The 20,635-nt window shown below is 41.1% G+C and overlaps 1 protein-coding gene and 1 pseudogene across 1 annotated transcript in view; both read right to left on the reverse strand.

Annotated features, from left to right (window-relative positions):
• AK3 (adenylate kinase 3) overlaps positions 1–7,536 on the reverse strand; it is a 29,021-nt gene extending 21,485 nt beyond the window's left edge. Inside the window, exon 1 of the mRNA XM_036738111.1 lies at positions 7,137–7,536. Within this exon, the coding sequence (XP_036594006.1) occupies positions 7,137–7,290 (154 nt within the window). The 5' untranslated portion in view covers positions 7,291–7,536. The remainder of the gene's footprint in view (positions 1–7,136) is intronic.
• A 5,783-nt stretch (positions 7,537–13,319) lies between these two features.
• On the reverse strand, positions 13,320–14,350 carry LOC118831428 (annotated as a pseudogene).
• Between the last annotated feature and the right edge of the window lie 6,285 nt (positions 14,351–20,635).

Genomic DNA, 20,635 nt, shown 5'->3' on the forward strand with positions numbered 1-20,635 from the left:
CAAGTATGGATTAAACATTTTATTTTTTAAAGTTTTCCATTTGAATTCCATTTGAAGTGTGAGGCCACCCATAGTGTACACAATAAATACTTGGTGACCTATAATCTGAAATGGTTTTAGAATAAATAGGTTGGGGCGGGGCGGGGGTGGGGGGGGAGAGACAGAAATACATACATGTTATTTTCCTTTTTTCTTCAATTTACGAGCACGTTGGGGTGAAGGGATAACCCATTGGTTAATAAATAATCCCTGATTGAATTTTTTAAAAATCATGAAGCTTGGCAGCACAGTGGTTAGAGTGTCATGTCAGGAGCTGGGAAGTCTTAAGTTTAAACACTGCTTTAGACACTAGTTGTGTGACCCTGAGCAAGTCACTTAACCTTGGTCTGCTTCAATTTCCTCATCTGCAAAATGAGGATGATAGCACCCACTTCCTACGCTTCTTCTCAGGATAAAATGAGATGATATTTGTAGAGGGCTTTGCAAACCTCTTGTTATTTTGGTTATTGAAATTTAACTCATCAAAAGAAGTTAATTTTTTACAGTCATAAGCACAAGCAAAACAGTAGGAGTGTCAAACAGTCATCAACAAGCTTCTTGTGGAGTTGGGGGAGGAAGAGAAGATAGATGCCTAATTTTGAGAATCATTATAAGAAATTTCAAATTTAGAACAGCTCATATTTTTATTCCCTTTTAAGGTAAAGGTAAAGGACCTTCCTCACAAAACCCTGGTAAGATAGAAAACTCAGGTATTAACATTCCGATTTTACAAATGAAGAAACTGAAACCCAGAGAGACAGAATCACAGATTGTGCTGCAAGCATGGCTCCAACTTTAGCCTTCTTATTCTAATTCCGGCTGCAATTGGAACCCATTTCTCCTGGATCCAAGACCAGCACCATTCATTCCACTATAACTTACTGACTGCATACTTAGTTTCATATCTCTTCCACAGTGACTAGTATCAACTTACCATATGCCTAATATTGGGTATGGAAAGACAAGAATTAAATAGTCCCTCCCTTCATCAAGGAGCTTATTATATTCTATTGGAAACACAACATATATACAGATAACTATATACCAAAATAAACCAAAGGAAAGAGAAGGCAGTAGAAGCTAGGGAGATCATGAAAGGCTTCATGAAGAAGAGAGCATGTAGGCTGAGCTTTGAAAGAAGTTAGGGATCCTAAGAGGCAGGGGTAAAGAAGGAGTACATTCCAGGCATGGGCGGGGCACATCCAAGTACAAAAGCACAGAGAGGGAGATGGAGTATTATGTGTGAGAAAAAGGAAGAAGGTCAGTTTGGCTTTAGCACAGAGTATGGAAAAGGAAGTAATGTCTTATAAGGTATTCTAGGTCTTTGGGACTAATTCCAAGGGTCCCAGAAGTGATCAGGTTCTAGATACCAGAAGCAGCTAGGTGGCTCAGTAGATAGAGCACTGGGCCTGGATTCAGGAAGATCTGAGTTAAAATCCAGCCTCAGACACTTACTAGCTATGTCACTTAACCTTGGTTTGCCTTAATCCCATGGAGAAGGAAACGGCAAACCACTCCAGCATTTTTGCCAAGAAAACCCCACAGCCAGTATTAGTGCGCTATGGCCCACAAGGCCACAAAGAGTTGGGCAAAACTTTGGCCAAGCAAAGTTAAAGGAGCAATGCTTCAAAGAACACTATTAACTCAATATACAAGTAAAAAAGTGATGACAAAAGTCATGTTTAATACAAAAGTTTCATCTACTTAGGAAAGGAATCTTCCTAAAAGGAGGTTTCTCCTCTCAATTGTAATAAAACATTAACAATAATGATGATGATAACAACAATAATACAGGGCTGGTCTATCATTTACCTCATTTCTACAAAGAGAAACTACATCTCAGTGGGCCATAGAAACCAAAAGAAGGTCCTGGCTATGGAAAGAAAGGCTACCCAGGACATACGGCTGGAAAGGTAGATTGGAGCCAGGGTGTGAAGGGTTTTATAAACCAGTGTTGTTTATACTGGGTCCAAGAGGCAACAGGGAGCCACTGGCATTTAACGAGTATTGGAGTGACATGATCAGACCTATGCTTACAAGACTTGAGAACCAGTTGGATATGGGGTATGAGGAAAATTGAGGAAGGCTCCAAGCCTGTGAACTTGGGTGACTAGAAGGATGATGGGGCCCTTGACAGAAAAAGGGAAGTTTGGAAGAGTGGTTGGTTGGCAGGGAAGAATAATGAGTTCTGTTTTGAATATGTTGTTTGAAATATGGACTTTATTATTGTAATGATAATAATCTATAATATATTATATTATTATTATTAAACACAAGCTAAGTCATTTTAGAAAATCCAGAGACTATAATTTGAAAGTCTAAGAAAGATGAAAGGACAGATTTCAGAACTGTACTGGCTAAGTTTGAAGTTGGAGTGATAGATACTAGAGTTGCTGTGAGGAGTATGTCTATCTGAGCAGAGGAACAGAAGATCAGAGCAGTCACTCAGGGGATCAACTAGTTTGGCTTAGGCTTCATATCCAGTCAAATGTTAATCAGCAAAACACTGTAAATCAACTCGTCTTGGGGGAAAAAGAGGCAGAAGAAGGTTCAACCCAGAAGAGGCATTAATCAAGGTATTTTTATGGACAATTCCTAAGATGAACAAGTACAGCAAGTAGGTAGAGTTGTGAGTTATTCTGAATACATGTGTTTTCCCACTCACATACTTCCCTGGCCAGTTTCTACAAGTTTGTGCCCACACATCCCCCACATATTGGCTGCGTTGGCAGGAGGTTTATCTGTAGATTGTGATGTGTATATTAGTAATACACTGCTTGAACATGTGAGTGTGTGATATTATCCATTTGTTTTACCTTATTTTTAAGCAAATAATTATGTTTAAATTCTAAAAGTGTCATTATTTTGAGTGGCTGGCTATATAAATAGAAATTTATTAGTAGGAGGTTACAGGTGGGAACAAATTTAAGTATTAACCGTTTGAGGGTGCCTCTTCTCCTAGAAACCAGACCTTCTGGTATGATCAAAGGCTGAAATAATTGAGTCAGTCCAGAAAGTAAACAAGTAGACATGTGACTAGGTCAAAGGTACAAGATGCTACCAGTAAGAGTAACCACCCCATATACCTATTATGTAAACATAAACCTATTATGCCAATAAATGTTTGTTAATCTCCCCCCACAAATATGCGTGTGTGCTCACACTCACAAGAGAAACAGAGTTAGACAGAGACAGAGTGCATGCTCGAGCCTAGGTTGCAAATATATGTTTACTCGTGAAGTAATAATCAAGGCTTTAAAAGTTTAAATGCCCTATTAGAATGTTGAAGCAAAGCAGGTACTAGAAGAAAGAAAGGTTGGGGCAGGGAGAGAGGCCAAAAATAAGGAAGAATAGAATAAATAAAAACACCTATCACTTCACATTTCTATAGCATTTTAGGACTTATAAAGGATTTAATCATATCATTCTTTTGAGGTTGATAGGACAAGTACTATTATCCTTGTTTTACAGATACAGAAATCAGGACTCAGAGAAGCTAAGATAGGTCTAGTTAGTATAAACCATAAGTTGGAGCGCAAAAGAGCAGAGTGTGAGGAGGAAAACAAGTGCAAGGAATTACTTGTCAGTTGCTTTGGCGCTACTTCAGATTTGGCTACAATCCATGCTATGGCTCGAGAATTTCCAAGACTGACTGCTTTCCCAGAGGCTAGTCAGTGTGAGTTCAGACTTTGATAACAAGGTAAACACAATGTTTTCATATCATATCATGGAACTATCCATCAAGTGTGTATTGAACTTCCCTGTCATTTATGACCTAGAGTAACATCTGAAATAACAACCACCACGAAATCTCCTTCAAACACTATCATCTATCTTCCATGGAAAGAACTGGTCATAGTTTTCTACTGGTTATTTTTTCAGGGGGAAGACATTATCTGGCATCCTTAAGCTGGTTAAAAATGTTCAGTCATTTTCAGTTGTGTCCAACTCTTTGCAACCCCACTTGGAGTTTTCTTAGCAAAAATACTGGAGTGATTTGCCAATTCCTTCTCCAGCTTGTTTTATAGATGAGGAAACTGAGGCAAACAGGGCTAAGTGACTTGCCCAAGACTGCACAATTTGTAAATGTCTGAGGCTAGATTTGAACTCAGGTCTTCCTGACTCCAGGCATGGTGTTCTATCTACTGTGCCACCTGTTCCCAACCCCCTTATTTCAGTTGGATTTCTAATTTTGTTACTTTTTTAAAAGAAAAAAAAGCACAATACCACAAAAGGTCCTAAATCAATCACCTCAGCTTTGCTGGTCTGCTTGAAGTTATATCCCCAATCATCCACAATCATGCGTCTGAGCTGGAAGCCTCTTAAAAATTTCTTTCTACTACCCTCTTTCCCTGCTCTTTATCACTTAACTATTTCAAATCATCACACACACACAAAATTTATTAAGCAATGGACATTATTAACCAATAACCAACCAGCCACTTTTCTGAATTGGATTCATTTGGAGGATTTAATGATTAAAAAAGTAACCAATCTCCACAATAGAAGTCTTTCTTTTTTTTTTTTTCAACAAAATACAGGGTATCCCAAAGTCTTAGTGCAGTTTCAACCCTTAGTGACTTAAAGCTGCACTAAGACTTTTGGGATTCTCTGTATATGGAAGAATAAAAAGGCAGTTGAGTCTGAGATAATTCGTTTTAGGGCCAAAGAACACTGGGCCCTGACTAGATATGTGAAAATACTTTGAAAACAAGTAGATGCTCATTGATGAATTGCTAAACAAATTATGGCACATGGAATATTACTGTGCCAGAGGAAATTATGAAAAGGATGACTACAGAGAAGCATGGAAAGATTTTACATAATCTGATGCAGATTCTGATGGCAGTGAAGGAAGCAGAGGCAAGAAAACAACATCCATGATGGCAACAATGTAAATATTTAGCAAAGAATAACCACAAAACAATGCAAAGAGAGTGTTGCAAAATTACAAAGAACAAGCATGGCATCAAAGAAAAGAAAGAGAAAATTCGCTGTCCCACTCCTTTACAGAAACCAGCGATCTACACGTAGTGTATATATTTTCCAACTTTTTGATTTATTAATTAGCTGTTTTACTGAGGTTTTTTTCTCTTCCTTTTGTTCTTTTCTTTAAAAATATTATTGTTACATAAGATAGCTCTCTGGGAGGGAGTAGGAAAGAGATGCTGGGAGAAATCTGGGGGGTGTAAAAAAATTTAAAATCTCAGTAAAAAAAATTAAAGGAAGTGCTTTGAAAACCTTGATGTGTTGAATATCAATATGTCATTAGTCAGAATAATATCATGAGCACACCAGTTAGAACAAGAAATCTTAACTCTACAGAGAAAAGGGCCAATTTTCTTGATCTAAGATCCTGCTTATGCCTTAAGAGGCAAGTCCTAGATGTAGACAAAGAGATTGAGTAACTTTCTTACTGAGGTCACACAGCTAGGATCTGAGGAAGGATTTAAATCCAGTTAGTTGGACTCCAAGTCTAACACTCCATCTGCTCTACCAAGAGAGTGAACTTATATGTCAAAAGTGAACTAGGAACCCAGGTTGGTCTGATTCTGCCTTTCAATTACAACCCAGCTGAAAAAGCCTGGACTGCAGTTCTGCGCTAAGGAAAAATTCATTTAGCGGAACTTTTGGTTGTTTGCAGAATTTGGCTACAGAGGCATAACGGTTTTTTGGAAGAACATCAAGGAAAACAGCTTCCCTTGATCAAAAAGCCTCCAGGAAATCCAGAGGCAAATTTTTAACTGCAAAGACCATGTTGAGGGGGAGGGGGAACCCAACAAGAACCAAGTGAACCAAAACAAAAGCACCCTGTCCTAAAATTGAGGGGGAATTCAGACTAGTTTGCTTTCAGGGCCATAAATGGAAAAAAAAAAAAAAGAGGGGGAGGGAAGGAGGGTGTGGTGGCTGGTAGACAAATCTACTAAAACATGTTTAGTGTGTTTTGTAAGTCAGATTTCTAGGAATGAGGGCACAAGAAAGATTAACCCTTTAGGAGTGGTAATGACGGCTGAACAACCTTCTCAAAGATAGCAAGGAAATGGTTTTTGAATGTACCGGACAGAGCAAAAAGCATCTTCTAAAACTCCAACTCTGGCCTCAGAGACTTACTAGCTGTGTGACCCTGAGCAAGCCACTTAACACTGTTTGTCTCAGTTTTCTCATATGTAAATAGAGGTGGAGAAGGAAATGGCAAACCACGACAGTATCTTTGACAGGAGAACCCCAAATGGGGTCCCGAAGAATCGGACCCGATTGAAAAATGGCTGAACAACAACAAAAAACTCCAAAGGTTTCTTCACACCACCTCTAACTCCCCTCTCTCTCCTAATATAGGGAATGGGAGTCTTCGTTGTGGTCGTTGAAGAGAGTAAAAAGAAGCTTCCCAGTACTGCCGTGGCCGCCAGAGGTTCAAATTATTGCAGACTACGGCGATACTCAGCCGGGTCCCCCACCCACCTTTACCCTGGCAGCAGGGAAGGCAGAAATGACCGGGGAAGTAATCGGCCTCTGGTTCAGTAAGCGAGGTAATTGTCCTAAACAAAGGGATTGTGTGCCCACGTGTAGGACCCGTAGATTTAGAGCTAGGAGGGAACTTAGAGATCTCCACATTCGTTTTACTGCGGAGGAAATGTAGTGAGGGCACGAGGTGTTAAGTGATCGGTCAAAGGTCACTCAGGCCTACTAGAGTGCTGAACCCCAGGCCAGGCGTTAGAGGGCGGGGTGTGGTAGGGCAAAATACAAAGTTCAGATCAGACCAGGTCTCGGTACTACTGGAATACACCGACTAATTGGAAGATAAGGTGTTAACAGAGATACCACGCGACGTGTATTACAGCCAAGCGACTTACGGGGATGGAAACAATACGGCCCCCCTCTCCAAGAGAGAAGAGAGAGCACCGTCCAGCGTTCTCTAAGTCAAAACCTTGCCCCAGCCCCAGCCTCAGACTCCAGGCTCGGGGTGTGGCTGCTGAAGGGCAGACTTTTGTACAGATCCTTTCCCTGGGAAGCAGGGGATGGGGGCCCGTGGAACGGAGGGTCTGGAAGTGGGGAGGGTAGTAGGAATGCTGAGGATCTGCTCCTCCTGGGTCTCCCACCTGTTCCCTTATTCATGTTGTCCCGGAGCAGGTCTCCGCTGGAGAGATGCTTCAAGGCGAAGTGTTTGATGATGCGAGAGGACACGGTTCCCTTGCCAGAGCCGGGGGGCCCCATGATCACGGCCCGCAGGAGAACGCGCCCTGCCGACCCCATCTCCGCCAGCCAGCCTCTGGGTTAAGTCTGGTGGGAACCGGGCACCAGCTTCTTTTGCCAGCCCGTGCACCTACTTCAGCAGCCGCTTGGGTGCATCTTAACAGCCGGGACGGGGTGGAGAAAGTGGATACAGTGCTGGGCCTGGTCAGGAAGTGCCAGGGAGCAAACAGAATCACCGACTGCAGCAAGGGCAGGCCGAGGTCTAGGTGACTCAATGCTAATAAGTTGGCCTCCCGGAAGTGAACTGCCCGCACCGCCCAGTGCCCGCCCCACTCATCTGCCCGCCTTCTCCGCTCCAGCTTCGCGGCACACAGCCGGCTGGCGTGACTCGTCGGGAAGGAAATGGCTTCCTTTCTTTCTAGTTGCCGACAGCCTCCCGGTAATTGCCTTCCCCTCCATTCCTTCCCTTCTGTCAGCCATAGGAATAAAGCATTCAAAGCTGAAAGGGACCTTAAAGCTCACCCCATCTAACACCCCTCCCTCTCGTTTTACACAGGAGAAAACGAAGGCCCAGAAAGGGGAAGTACATTCATCTAGTGTGAAACAGGTAGTAAGTAGCAAAAGCTGGATTCTAACTCAGATCCTGTCTCCAATTCCAGTTCTCTTTACACTCCAAACCATCAGGGTAAAAATGTGACCAAAGACTTTTCCCTTTATCAACTCAACATCGATCATAATTTAGGAAGGACATTTTTTTTTCTCCTCTCCCTCGGTGTTATTTTTTCTTCTTCTCTATTTGGCTGTTATTTAGAAGAGGGATTGGACTTCTCCGACCAGTAGGGCTGAATAAGGAGGAGCAAAGAGTGGAAGTTCCAACAAAGAAAATTAGGGGTAATGAAAAGAGGTTAGGAATGGACTCCCTGGGGAGGTAGTGCGTTCCCCTTTACTGGAGGTCTTCAAGCAAAGGCCAGACATCCAGTTGTGTAGGTTGTAGAGGGGATCGTTGTCCTAAGAGTACTCCTTGGGAGCAGCTAGGTGGTGGCGAGAATAGAGGGCTGGGCCTGAAATCAGGAAGATTTTTCTTCCTGAATTCAAATCCAGCCTCAGACACTACTAGTTGTGTGACCCGGGCAATCTACTTAAGCCTGTTTGCTTCAGTTCCTCACCTGTAAAATGAGCTGGAGAGGAAAATGGCAAGATACATCAGTATCTTTACTAAGAAAACCCAAAAGGAGCCACGAGTCAAACACAAGCAAAAAATCATGACTAAACAACAACAGTGTTTTTTAGACCAGCTGACTTCTGAAGATTAGGCAATTCTGCAATTCTTTTCCACTACCTTCAATGCATCCAGGGGAATCTGTAATCTAATCTGGATGTTTGCTCTAATTGTGCAGACTACAGCCTATCTATGCTGTTTTATCCTGTGGAACTATTGTGTATGACCTTCCATAGAAATAGCTCCATTCAACAGGTAAAAGGTCTTCTTCCAGGTCTTTTAAAATTACATGGTACTTGTGCAACACCTGGCCTCTTATTTCTTAACAAAAATACATCTCTTGGATGATATTTTTATGACATTTAATGTACTCTCTTCAGTCTACTTCCACCCACTATACATCTCTCCACTGTCTTTTATTGCATTAAAAATGTTCTTTTCTCTTTTTTTCATCTTAATCCATTCCCAAACACAGAACTCCAAAATGTCAGAGCTGAAAGGGCCCTTTGAGACCATCTAGTAACAGTATCACAGATTTGGAGTTGGAGAGATCTTGGAGGTCATCCTATCCAACTCCTTCATTTTTTGGATAAAACTAAGATTCACAGACCTTAAGAAATTTGCCCAGGGTCACATAGATGATAAGTGACAGGGCAGGATTTGAACAAAGGCCCTCTGATTCCAAATCTCCAACCCATTTCTGCTATGCTGTGACCCCCTCATTTTACAGAAGAGGAAACTGAACCCATAAAAGGGAAGGGACTAACTAGAGGTCTGCACCCTGGCCAAATATGGTGGAGAAGTTGAGAGTTAAGAACTGAGTCAGCACTATAGCAAGGTCCACTGATGATTCACTCACAGCTGCCCTGATTATGGGAACAGGTGTGAGTGCATAGTGGAGGACATAAGAAGGAGAAAGAGGACTTTTACTGCCACTCATACACACCATTGTGGAGCCTTATAAGAGTTTATTTGCATTCAGAAAGCTGCTCAGAGCTGGGTGAGCCCAGAAGGAAACTGGGAGAAGAAAAAGGAGAGAGAAGTATTCCCTAACCTTCAACCAACAAGGGAGAGTGGACAGGACTTATAAGAGAGGGGGATTCTTCTATCAGAGAAATTGTCATATTCAGGGCTGAGCCTGAAGATTTACATACACCTTTGATACTAGTAGCTGCTCACTCAAGAGTCTCTGCTTTGTTTTTCCTTCTCTTAATAAAAAAGAAGGCAGAGGCAGCTAGATAGTGCAAGAGATAGACCACTGGGCTTGGAGACAGTTCAAATTTGACCTGGTTGTAGGACTCTGGGCAAATCATTTAACTTCTGTTTGCCTCAGTTTGCCCAACTGTAAATGGGAATGATAATAGCACTATAATAATATAGTGTGTACCATGTATGTGTTTTCCCCAATTTCCTTGGTTACAAGCCAAGAAAAGCAAGAAAATCTTTACAAATTGTCTGGGGTGTAAACCCTCACCAATTATAAAAAAGAAATTAATTTTTAATAAAGAGCCATTTCAAGGTAGGAACAGAAATAAAATTTTATTCACTTCTCATGAGAAAAGGGCATCCTCTGCCAGAACAGGGCTAGCAGCAGGAGGCAAAGCACAAGGAACAAAGCACCAGTAAATATACTCCTAACACAAGGAAATCCCCCCCACACACCCTTCTGTCCCTCCTCACCATTGACTGGGAGGTGGGCTTACAATCTGAGCCCAAAAAGCTAGACAAGGAACCCAGAAACCAAGCACAGACAATCTAACCCTCACTTTCCCTGGTTAATGATTATTGCTGAGGTGGCATCTGTAAATCTAAAGAAAAAGAATAAGGTAAGGGGAGGGGAAGACCCTCTCCTTTTTCTTACAGTAAAAGAAAAGCAGATCACAGTGACCTTATTCTCATTGGGTAGATCTTTAAACCAGAACCAGAAGAAAGAACAGGGACTTCAGGGAAGAAAGGCCTTCCTCAGGGGCTGAGTAATCAAATTCTCATAGATTCAAACTTATCCCATTTCCCTTTTCTCTGTATATTGATTCTCAAACATTTCAGATATATATACATATATATATATATATAGATAGATAGATAGATATTCCCTGTGAAGTCTTCATACTTTGTTCTCTCACTGTCTCACTCAAAATGATTTTGGTACATTGGCCTTTTAAGTCATAAGTCTCTGACAAAAGGATTATACCTGAAACAGGGGCCAAGTCCCATATTCTATCTCTTACATTCATCCCTCTTTTCTGTTCCCACTGGCACTGGTCTATTACCACCTGCTGGGACTGCCACAACAGTCTAAATGTCTCCTCACTTCTGTACTATCCTTCACACCACTTCTGAATAATCTTCCCTAGGCATACATAAATCATTCCACTGCTTAAAGCCCCTACAAGGACTTGAGATGTCAAGTAAAAGCCTCCACAATATGTAACCAACCCAGCTTTCCAGATTTCTCACACTTCCCTTCTCCATGTGTTCCAGAAGGGAAAAGGACTATTCTGTCCTCCAAATATACAAGGGAGTCACAAAGTTCCATACTCCCTGACTTTGCCTATGTAACTCCCCAGCCCTGGAATTACCTTCCTCTACTATTCTGTATCCTCAAATCCTACCCAGTGTTTTCCAGGTCCTCCAGGAAATCTTCCCTGATTCTCCCTGCTGGTAGTGACTTCTCCCACCACAACCCAGAGTATTTTCTTTGTATTCCTTTCATCCATTAATCATCCAACAAATATTTTATTAAGCATTCTACTACATTCCAGGCATGGTGCTTAGTGCTGAGGACAAACATATAAAGAATAAAACAATTCCTTCTCTCAAGGCAGGAAACAATGAATAAATACATTAAAATATACAGAATAAATATAAAGAGCTTAAATACAAGGAAAGGCACTAGCAATTGAGGGGATTAAAAATACTTCATGTAGAAGGTAGTGCTAAAAAGGAAGAGAATCTATGAGTGGGTAGAGGTAAAACAAGAGCACATCCCAGGCATGTGTCTCAGTCATTGCAAACACTTGGTAGCTGGGGATTTTTTTTGTGTGTTGAATAGAGGGGCCTGTTTGACTAGATAGCACAGTGCAGGAGGAGAAGTCATGTATAGTTGTAGTGGTAATCAGGGCTGGTCTTTTTGCTGTTCTTCTCTTAAGTGCTTTTAATGATTCTGGTCTTTGTTTGAATGAGGCAGGTATGGTAGGATCTTTTGCCTTGGAATGTTTCTCAGCACTAAGACAATCCAGTCATTGAATTGTATATGATGTGGTACTAGTGGTTGGAACTTTCCCACACTTGGTGTTAGTGATTTCTCACACTCTAAATGGTGAGCCTCAAGTGCCTCAGGGTCCTGAGACCAGTATATAAGACATGAGGTTGGTGTTTGACTTTTAGGGATACACTCACTGAAAGAATGTGGGTGATGAGACTCTGGGCAAGCTGTTGAACCACCCTTCATAACCCAGACAGATAGATGTTGGTGCTTCTCTGGTAACTATGAATTGTGATTTGAATCAGACAAGGACTGTCTGTTGATGTTTGTAATTTCTGTTTGTATTTGCCTTGAAGTTCAGGGGGCTGATCCTTTCCGCCTGAACTAAGTGAATGATATATGTATGTTTAATTAAACTGAGATTGTTAACCCTTTAAAGTTGCTTTCCTTAGAAGAGCAGATCAAAGAACCTGTGCTAGCAGCTGTTGTTGCTGGTCTTGTGTTGGTCTTTCTTTTTTTTTTCCTTTAGAATTATTTTATTAAATCATAGATGTACAATAGCTTCTTAACTCTACACATGCACTTAAATTTTTTAAAGGAAAATGTTATGTCTTATTACACCATGATCCTGGCTAATAGCTTTTCAAAACTTTGAGAAAAATCTTAAAAAAGGTTTCACATGTGTGTGAGGTAAATAAATGAAATGTGAAGACTTCACAGGGGAGGATGTGTATAGTATCCGTATCTATTCATATTTATATACAGGAGTGTTTAAAAAATCAAGATATAGGGAAGGGGAAGATTCTGAGCCCGTGAGAGTCTGGTGGCTCAGCCTCTGGGAAAGTTTACCCTGAAACTTTTTGTTCTTTCTTCTGGTTCTGGTTTAAAGATTTGTTCAGTAAGAATAGAGTCATTATGAGCTGTTTTTCTCTACTGTAAAGAATGGAGAGGGTCTCCCCCTCCCCTTATCCTATTCTCCTTCTTTAGATTTATAGATGTCACCTCAGTTGTAATCATTAACTAAGGGAATGGGAATTGGAGTTTCTGTGCCTCAATTTCCTGGTTCTTTGTCTAGCTTTCATGCTCAGATTGTAAGCCCACCTCCCAGCCAATGGTGAGAAGGGTCAGAGGTGGGCAGGAATTCTCTTGTGTTAGGTATAATTATGTGTGCCTAGCCCCTTGTAAAGGGCCTCCCTTGCTGGATTCGTTCTAGCAGGGGATACCCAATTCTTGAGAACTGAATAAAATTTATTTCTGTTCCCACTCTGAGATGGCTGCTTATTAACTTTTAATTGGTGAGGGTCTTTCATCCCACACACATGTCACCTGAAACTTACAAACTAACATTATCAAAGAAGGAATGCTTCTACACTAAAATTAAAAGCTAAGAAACTGTCTCAAAGGCATTTTTTTGGTGTGTTTTTTGTGTTTTTTATAATCCTTCCTCCACAGTAAGGTAATGTTATTAAATAATCCAATCCATTCGCAAAATGGCTCTCTGCATCTGCTGTGGTGTCTTCTGCCATATCACTGCATATTTATGCATGACTGAGATAAGAGTTTCCTTAACATTGTTATTTTGATAATCTGCAGCTGTTCTGTTACCTCTGGGCTCTCATCCTCTCCTATTTATACAATGAAGCCCGTAGCCAAAGGCAGAAAAGCTCAATAGCAGCTCCTCCCTCCATAACCCCCAATTCCTCCACTGCCTCCCAGACCATAGTTCCCTCCACCATATGGTCCCCCCATGTTCCTGCTACCACCAAAGTTTCCACTCTTCATTGTACCATAGTTTGAAGGTTGCTGATTATAGTTTCCAAAATCATTGTAGTTCCCACTTCCATAATTGCCTCCTCCATAGTTGTCATAACCACCTTCGTAGCCCCCACCCTAGTTGCCATAGCCAGGTCCTCCACCACCATATCCTCCTCTTCCTCCTCTATAACCAGGACTACCTCCAAAATTGCCACCTCCTGGTCCTCCTCCGTATCCATTGTAGCCATCTCCAAATCCACCACCACTTCCATATCCATCAGATCCGCCTCTAAAATTGCTTCCTGGGCCTGGTCCAAAGTTTTCACCACCACCACAGGAATCCCCGAAACCAAAGTTTCCTCCTCTTGCACTCCTAGAACTGTGAACTTCCTGCATCTCTTGTCTAGATAGAGCTTCTCATACTTCTGCATTATGGCCATTGATGGTGTGGTATTTTTGCAATACAATTTTATCCACAGGATCATGGTCATCAAATGTAACAAAACCAAAGCCCCCCCTTTTTTTTAACCAGACTGTCTATCTGCAATTATTTCAATAGTATCCATTTTCCCATATTCCTCAAAGTAATCTCTAAGGTGATGTTCCTCAGTGTCTTCTTTAATTCCACCAACAAGCAGTTTCTTCACAGTAACATGAGCACTAGGTTTTCCAGATTCCTCTCTGGCTACTACTCTTTTTGGCTCAACCATTCTTCCATCAATTGAATGAGGTCTTGCAGACATGGCTGCATCCACTTCAGCCATAGATGAAAATGTTACAAAACCAAATCCCCTTTATCTTTTGCTTGCAGGATCCCTCATACCCACACAGTCTGTGAGCTTCCCCCATTGTTCATAGTAGTTTCTCAAACTTTCTTCTGTTGTTTCAAAGCTTAGGCCTCCAATAAAAAGTTTACAGAACTGTTCCTTTTCTCTCTCCATGGCAGCGCCGGTTGCCTCAGGCCATGCCCCGCCCCCCCCAGGGGAGCGAGATAAGGATCTTCACGTTGGCGTTGATGGGGGGCTGCCGTGCTGCTGCCCGGGAAACCACACTGCCACTGGCCACTGGGTGCAGGGTGCCAGGCGGGGAGCAAGGGTGGCTGGAGAGCAGGGCGACAAGCAGGAAGAGCAGGTGGAGGCAGCAACTCTGGCCCAGCAGCAGCTGCTATGACTGTTGCTGTTGCTTGCACAGCTGCCGCTTTTCTAGAGCCTTCACCTTGTGTTGGTCTTTCACCCCCACAGTAGCTGCTAGCCACATTGTTGTTACAAAATGGCGTAGTCCTGCAGGATCTTCAGATTAAAAGAAAAGTACGGAGTTCTGGAGTACTGAGATAGTGGTTGGATGTGTCCCAGTTATCGGGCTGCTCTTTATCCTTGTGGTGGCTATGGTTCTATGGAGCCCCACAGGCCTGAAAGAGAACAGGCAAGCAGCAGTGACAGGAGTGGTTTCCTGGGTACCCAGAGCAGGGACCTGGGAGATGACCTCTCCTTCCCTCTCCCTACCCCACAAGCACTCCCTAGGAGACAGGCAGAAACAGAGGCTTGGGGGAGGTGAGGATGGCCAGAGCAAGGGCTTGAGTGGATTAGCCCAGCTCAGGACTATGTAGGAAGGGTGAACGTCTTGAGATTGAATTATATATGGAGTTTTGAAACAGGAGTGGAGAATAGCCTTTGGGAAGGGAGCAGGAGTGGTTGGTGAGGTGAGACTACAAGCCAATGGCAGCTGCCAGGAAGACTGCCTGTGTGACAACTTTGGAAAGGTGAGATAGGAACCAGTGAGCTGCCTTCGAAATGACTTTGGAAAGGTGAGAGTGGTGAGCTGCCTGCAGAATAACTATTCTTTTTAAAAATTATTTATTTATTTTAAGTTTACAACATTCAGTTCCACAAGCTTTTGAGTTCCAAATTTCCCCCTCCTCCTTCCCCTTCCCTCTCCCCAAGACAGCATGCAATCTGATACAGGCTCTACATATACATTCACATTAAACATTAAATAACTATTGAGCAGGGAGGAGAGTAACCTGGTCAGATCTGTACTTAAGAAAAATCACCATGGTGATCTAGAAGATGAACTGGAGTGAAGGAGAAATGAGGCAGGGAGGCCAATTAGGAGGCCTAATAATCTAGATATGATATGAACTGCAACAGTGGCCATGAGAGTAGAGAGAAGGTATCACTTGCACAAGACGGTCTAGAGGTAGAAATAACAAGATCTAACAACTGATTGGGTGTGTGGAATGAGGGAAATTGAAAATTCAAGGATAATGTTAAGGTTACAAACCTGTGAGACCGTAAGAATGGTGTTGCCTTTGATAGGAGTAGGTAAGTTTGGACAAAGGGAGAGTTTGAGGAGAAAGATAATGAATTCTGATTTGGCCATGTTGAGTTTGACATGTCTCTAGATCACCCAGTTTGAATTGTTAGGCAATTGCTTATGCCTGACTGAAGCTTGGGCGAAAGATAGGCTGTTCATAGAGGACACAAGACAAGCAAGAAGGAATGAAACAAAAGATTCCAGGGATGCAAGGGAAACAACAAGGAATGACCCCAAAATGTGTGAGATGCAAGAAGAGCAAGAAGGCGTGCAGCACCAGATGCAATGGTGCTGACAAGATATGCAGAGGAGATTGAGCAAAATTTAGACCCACAAGTAGAAATACAAGAAGTACATGCAGACATGATCTGAGACATTTAAGAAATATAGCAAAAGACAAGCAAGAGGTACAGTGAGAGAAAACAAGATGAATGTGATTCTACAAAAGAACCAGGAAAAAGAAGATATAAAACCAATGTTTCAAAACATGCAACAGTGTATGCAAAAGATGAAAGAGCTGCGTCAAAAGGTGCAACAATATATACAAGAGATTAAAAAAAAAAGCAACCAATACAGAGAACTTTAAAAGAATAACAGTTGCCTCTGAGTTTTCCAATGAGAACTCCCTTTCTGGAGGCACTGACTGATGTAACTAGGGTTAGAATCAAGGTTACTATTTATTTTACTAAATGTTCATCATGTCTCAAAAGTCGCAGCTTAAAACTGCACTAGGACTTTTTGGACTCTTAGACCCTGTATAGGTCTGAGTCATCTGTTTTCATACAGATGATAATTAAATCCATAGAAGATGATGAGGTTACACAGAGAGACAGAGACAGAGAGGTGAGGACAGGAGAGGAGAGAAGGCCAGAACAAAGCACTGGGAAACACTCATACTTAAGGGGGATGATAGTGATGATGAGCTACAAAGAAGACGGAGCAGGAACAGTCAGATTATAGGAGGAGAATAAGGAAAGAGGAGGGCTTTTTAAAAAATTTGTTCTGAGCTTAAGTACATGCAAAAAAAAAAAAGAAGAATATTTCCATAAACACAACAGAATACAAAAATATATTGGTATAGGAAACCATGATTGGTCAATCAATCAATAAACATTTATTAAGCATTTGCTGTGTATCAGGCCCTGTGGGATACAAAGCACTGGGGATACAAAAAAATAGGCAAAAGACAGTCCCTGCCCTCAAGGAGCTTACAATCTAATGGGGGAAACATGTAAACAAATATATAGAAAAGAAGATACAGGATAAATAGGAAATTAACTGGGGGAAGGCACTAGCATTAAGAAGGGCTGGAGAAGGTTTCTGGTAGAAGGAAGGATTTTAGTTGACCTTTAAAGGAAGCCAGGGAGATTGGGGTCAAAGCAGAGGAGGGAAGAGTGCTCCAGGCATTGAAGGACAGCAAGAGAAAATGGCTAGAGCTGAGAGATGAAATGTCTTGTTCGTGGAATAGCCAAGAGGCCAGTATCACTAGAACTGAAGAGTATTTTTCAGGGGGTAAAGTGTAAGAAGACTGGAAAGGTAGGAGTAGGGTAGGTTTTAAATAACTTTGAAGAACAAACAGAGCATTTTCTATTTGAAGCTGGAAGCAAGAGGGAGTTGCTAGAGGTTGTTGAGTGGGGGGAGGTGACATAATCTGACCTCTATTTTAGGAAATCACTTTGGTGGCTAAAAGAAGGATGGATCAGAGTGAGGAGAGACTGGACGCAAGCAGACCCATTTCAGGCTATTGCAATAGTCTAGTTGTGAGGAGAAAGGCCTGTACCAGGGTGATAGTGGCATCAGAGGAGAGAAGAGGGCTCATTCAAGAGATATTACGAAGGTAAAATCCCAAGATCGTGGTAACAGATTGGATAAGAAGGCTGAGAGATAGTAAGGAATCCAGGATGACTCCTAAGTTGGGAGCCTGAGGGAACGAGAGGGTGGTGTTGCCTTCTACAGTAATAGAGAAGGTAAAAGGTGGGGAGGGTTTAGAGGGAAAGATAATTGAGTTCTGTTTTAGATAGCTTGATTCAAGACATTAAGATGTCTACTGGACATCCAGTTGGAGATGTCTAAAAGGCAGATCCATACTGCTTGCTTAATAAAAGGGGGTGGGGGAATATAAAAGTTTGTGATTCTACACATTACTTTCAGAACTCTCCTTTTTGTGCTTTCTTGTGTATTTCTTTCTGTTCCTTTTGGTATATATAGACACGCACATAATACATACGTACATATATACATACATGTATTTGTGTGTACACACACACACACACACACACACACACACATATAATGCCCCCTCCTTTTGGCATCATTATTGCTAGTCCCCTCCCTCCACCTCCAAGTTTAAAAATAAAAGTGAAAAAAAAAACCCTTGTAACAAATAAGCATAGTAAAGTAAAACAAATACATTCAGTGGTCATGTTCCCAAATTTGTCTTTCTGAATTTCAAGTCCATCCCTCTCTGTTAGGAGGTAGATAACATGCTTCATTACAGATATTTCTTTTTTTTTTGATGGGAAACTCCCACCACACTATTCAAGTAACATTTATTGAGTGCCTAGATATGCAGATTTATTAAACTGGAGTCAACAAAGCCACAAATAAATTTGTTTTGATATGAAATATATTGCTACCTCTGTGTGTTTTTTAACTTCCACTACAATATATATAAACATCTATGCAAAACTTTCTCTATACAAGTGAACTAAACTATGAGATTTCACTTTAAAATCTGTATGTATAGGTCTCTAATTCAACTAAATTCACAAGTAAGGTGTACATTTTAAAAATTATTTATTTTTAAAAAACTAAGTTAAAATTAAAAAAATTAATTCTACTACATTCCTAATTTCTCTTGCATATGATTTTCATCACAGTAGTAAACTGTAATAGATGTCATTATATAAAAATTAAGATAACCTGAAACCAGATTCTAGGTAATTAGGTTTTAGAATAAAGTTATTTCAAAATGTTATTCGGTAAGATACGTTCAAACAAAATAATTCACTGTGATTTTACTCAGCAGGTACAAAAAAATGAATCACATGTCATTTAACATACTTAACTTTTTAGCAACTTTTTCATTTCAGTAAATTTATCTTGATTTGATGGGTTACTTAAAAGGAAGAGTAGTATCCGTTTGTGTTTTTCCACTTGTTTCCTTAACTGTATGCAGCAACAATTAGTCTATCGTTTATTCAAAACACTTTGATTTTCAGTTGTGATGTGCTTTGCCAGACCTTCCATCACTAGCTTATCAGCTATGTTAATAGTACCATTTTCAGAATGCTTTTCAACAGACACTACATGGACATTCTTAATGATTCCTTTTACTGAAACCATGACATTCTGATTCAACATGAGTTTTTGTAATTGTTCTATTACTAATGGAGACCATCCCCCATCCAATTCCATTATTCCTTCAAATGAGCACCTAATTATTTGAAAAGGAAGTTCCACTATGCCCAAAGGGCTATAAAAATGTTCATACCCTTTGACCCAGCAATACCACTTCTAGGGTTGTATCCCAAAGAAATCACACAAGAGGGAAAAGGACCCATGTGTACAAGGATATTTATAGCGGCTCTTTTTGTGGTAGCCAAGAATTGGAAATCAAAGGGATGCCCATCAATTGGGGAATGGCTGAACAAGCTGTGGTATATGAAGGTAATGGAATATTATTGTGCCATAAGAAATGGGGATGATACGGACTTCATAACAACCTGGAAAAACCTACACGATGTAATGCTGAGTGAGCAGAGCAGAGCCAGGAGAACACTGTACACAACCACAGATGTATGGATTCCGTGAGGACCAACCCTGACAGACTCACTCGTCTCAGTAACACAAGGTGCAGGCACAACTCCAAAGGACTCACAATGGAGAATGCTATCTACATCCAGAGAAAGAACTATAAAGTTTGAATGCAGATTGAGGCACACTTCATGCTTGCCTTTTTCGCTTCTCTTTTGTTTTTGTTTTTGGGTTGGTTTTTTTTTGGGGGGGGGCGGTTCTGTTTCTTCTTTCTCATTATTCATTCCATTGGTTGTAATTCTTCTCCGCAACTTGACTAGTGTATAAATTAATTCAATGCGAAGTCATTCGTGGTAGTTATATGAGATTCCATGACGTCTTGGGGAGGGGAGAAAATCTGGAACTCAAAATTATGTAGAACCGTCTGTTGTAAACTAAAAATAAAAATAAATTAAAAAAAAAAAAAGAAGAGGAAGTTCCGGGTAGCTGGTGGTGATTGGCTGAACCCGAGAAACATTATAGATATTTCTAAAGCATTTTATTAAGTTCTCTGTTCATAACATTCCTATAAGTTTCCAACCATTAACAAATACTCTTGGAAGTGGCCAATGAGCCACTGAGCTACTTCCTGGTAATTTCCAAGCCATGCTTCTTCATCACCCCATCTTTCCAACTATAGGTCCCCCTTACATTTTGTCTTCTTTATTAGAATAGGGGCAGCTAGGTGACTCAGTGGATACAGTGCTGGGCCTGGAGTCAGGAAGACCTGAGTTCAGATCTGACCTCAGATACCTACTAGTTATGTAACCCTGTGTAAGTCACTTAACCCTGTTTGCCTTAGTTTCCTCATCTGTAAAATGAGGCAAAGAAAGAAATGGCAAACTACTTCAGAATCTTTACCAAGAAAACCCCAAATGGGGTCATGAAGAGTTGGACCATACTGAAAATGACTCAACAATAACAAATTTAGAATGGAAGCTCCTTGAGAACAGAAGCTGTCTTACTTTCTTATTTTTGTGTCCTTAGCATAATGCTTGCATTTAGTAAGCCCTTAAATTCTTTTTCATTCATTCATCCAGCCAGCCACTTATTCATTCAAATGAAGCTTCTATTTTTGATATAGGAAAAATTCAAACTAAAGGTACCTATGCATTTAT

Source organism: Trichosurus vulpecula, chromosome 9 (assembly GCF_011100635.1).
Source record: "Trichosurus vulpecula isolate mTriVul1 chromosome 9, mTriVul1.pri, whole genome shotgun sequence".
Classification (NCBI taxonomy): Eukaryota; Metazoa; Chordata; class Mammalia; order Diprotodontia; family Phalangeridae; genus Trichosurus; species Trichosurus vulpecula.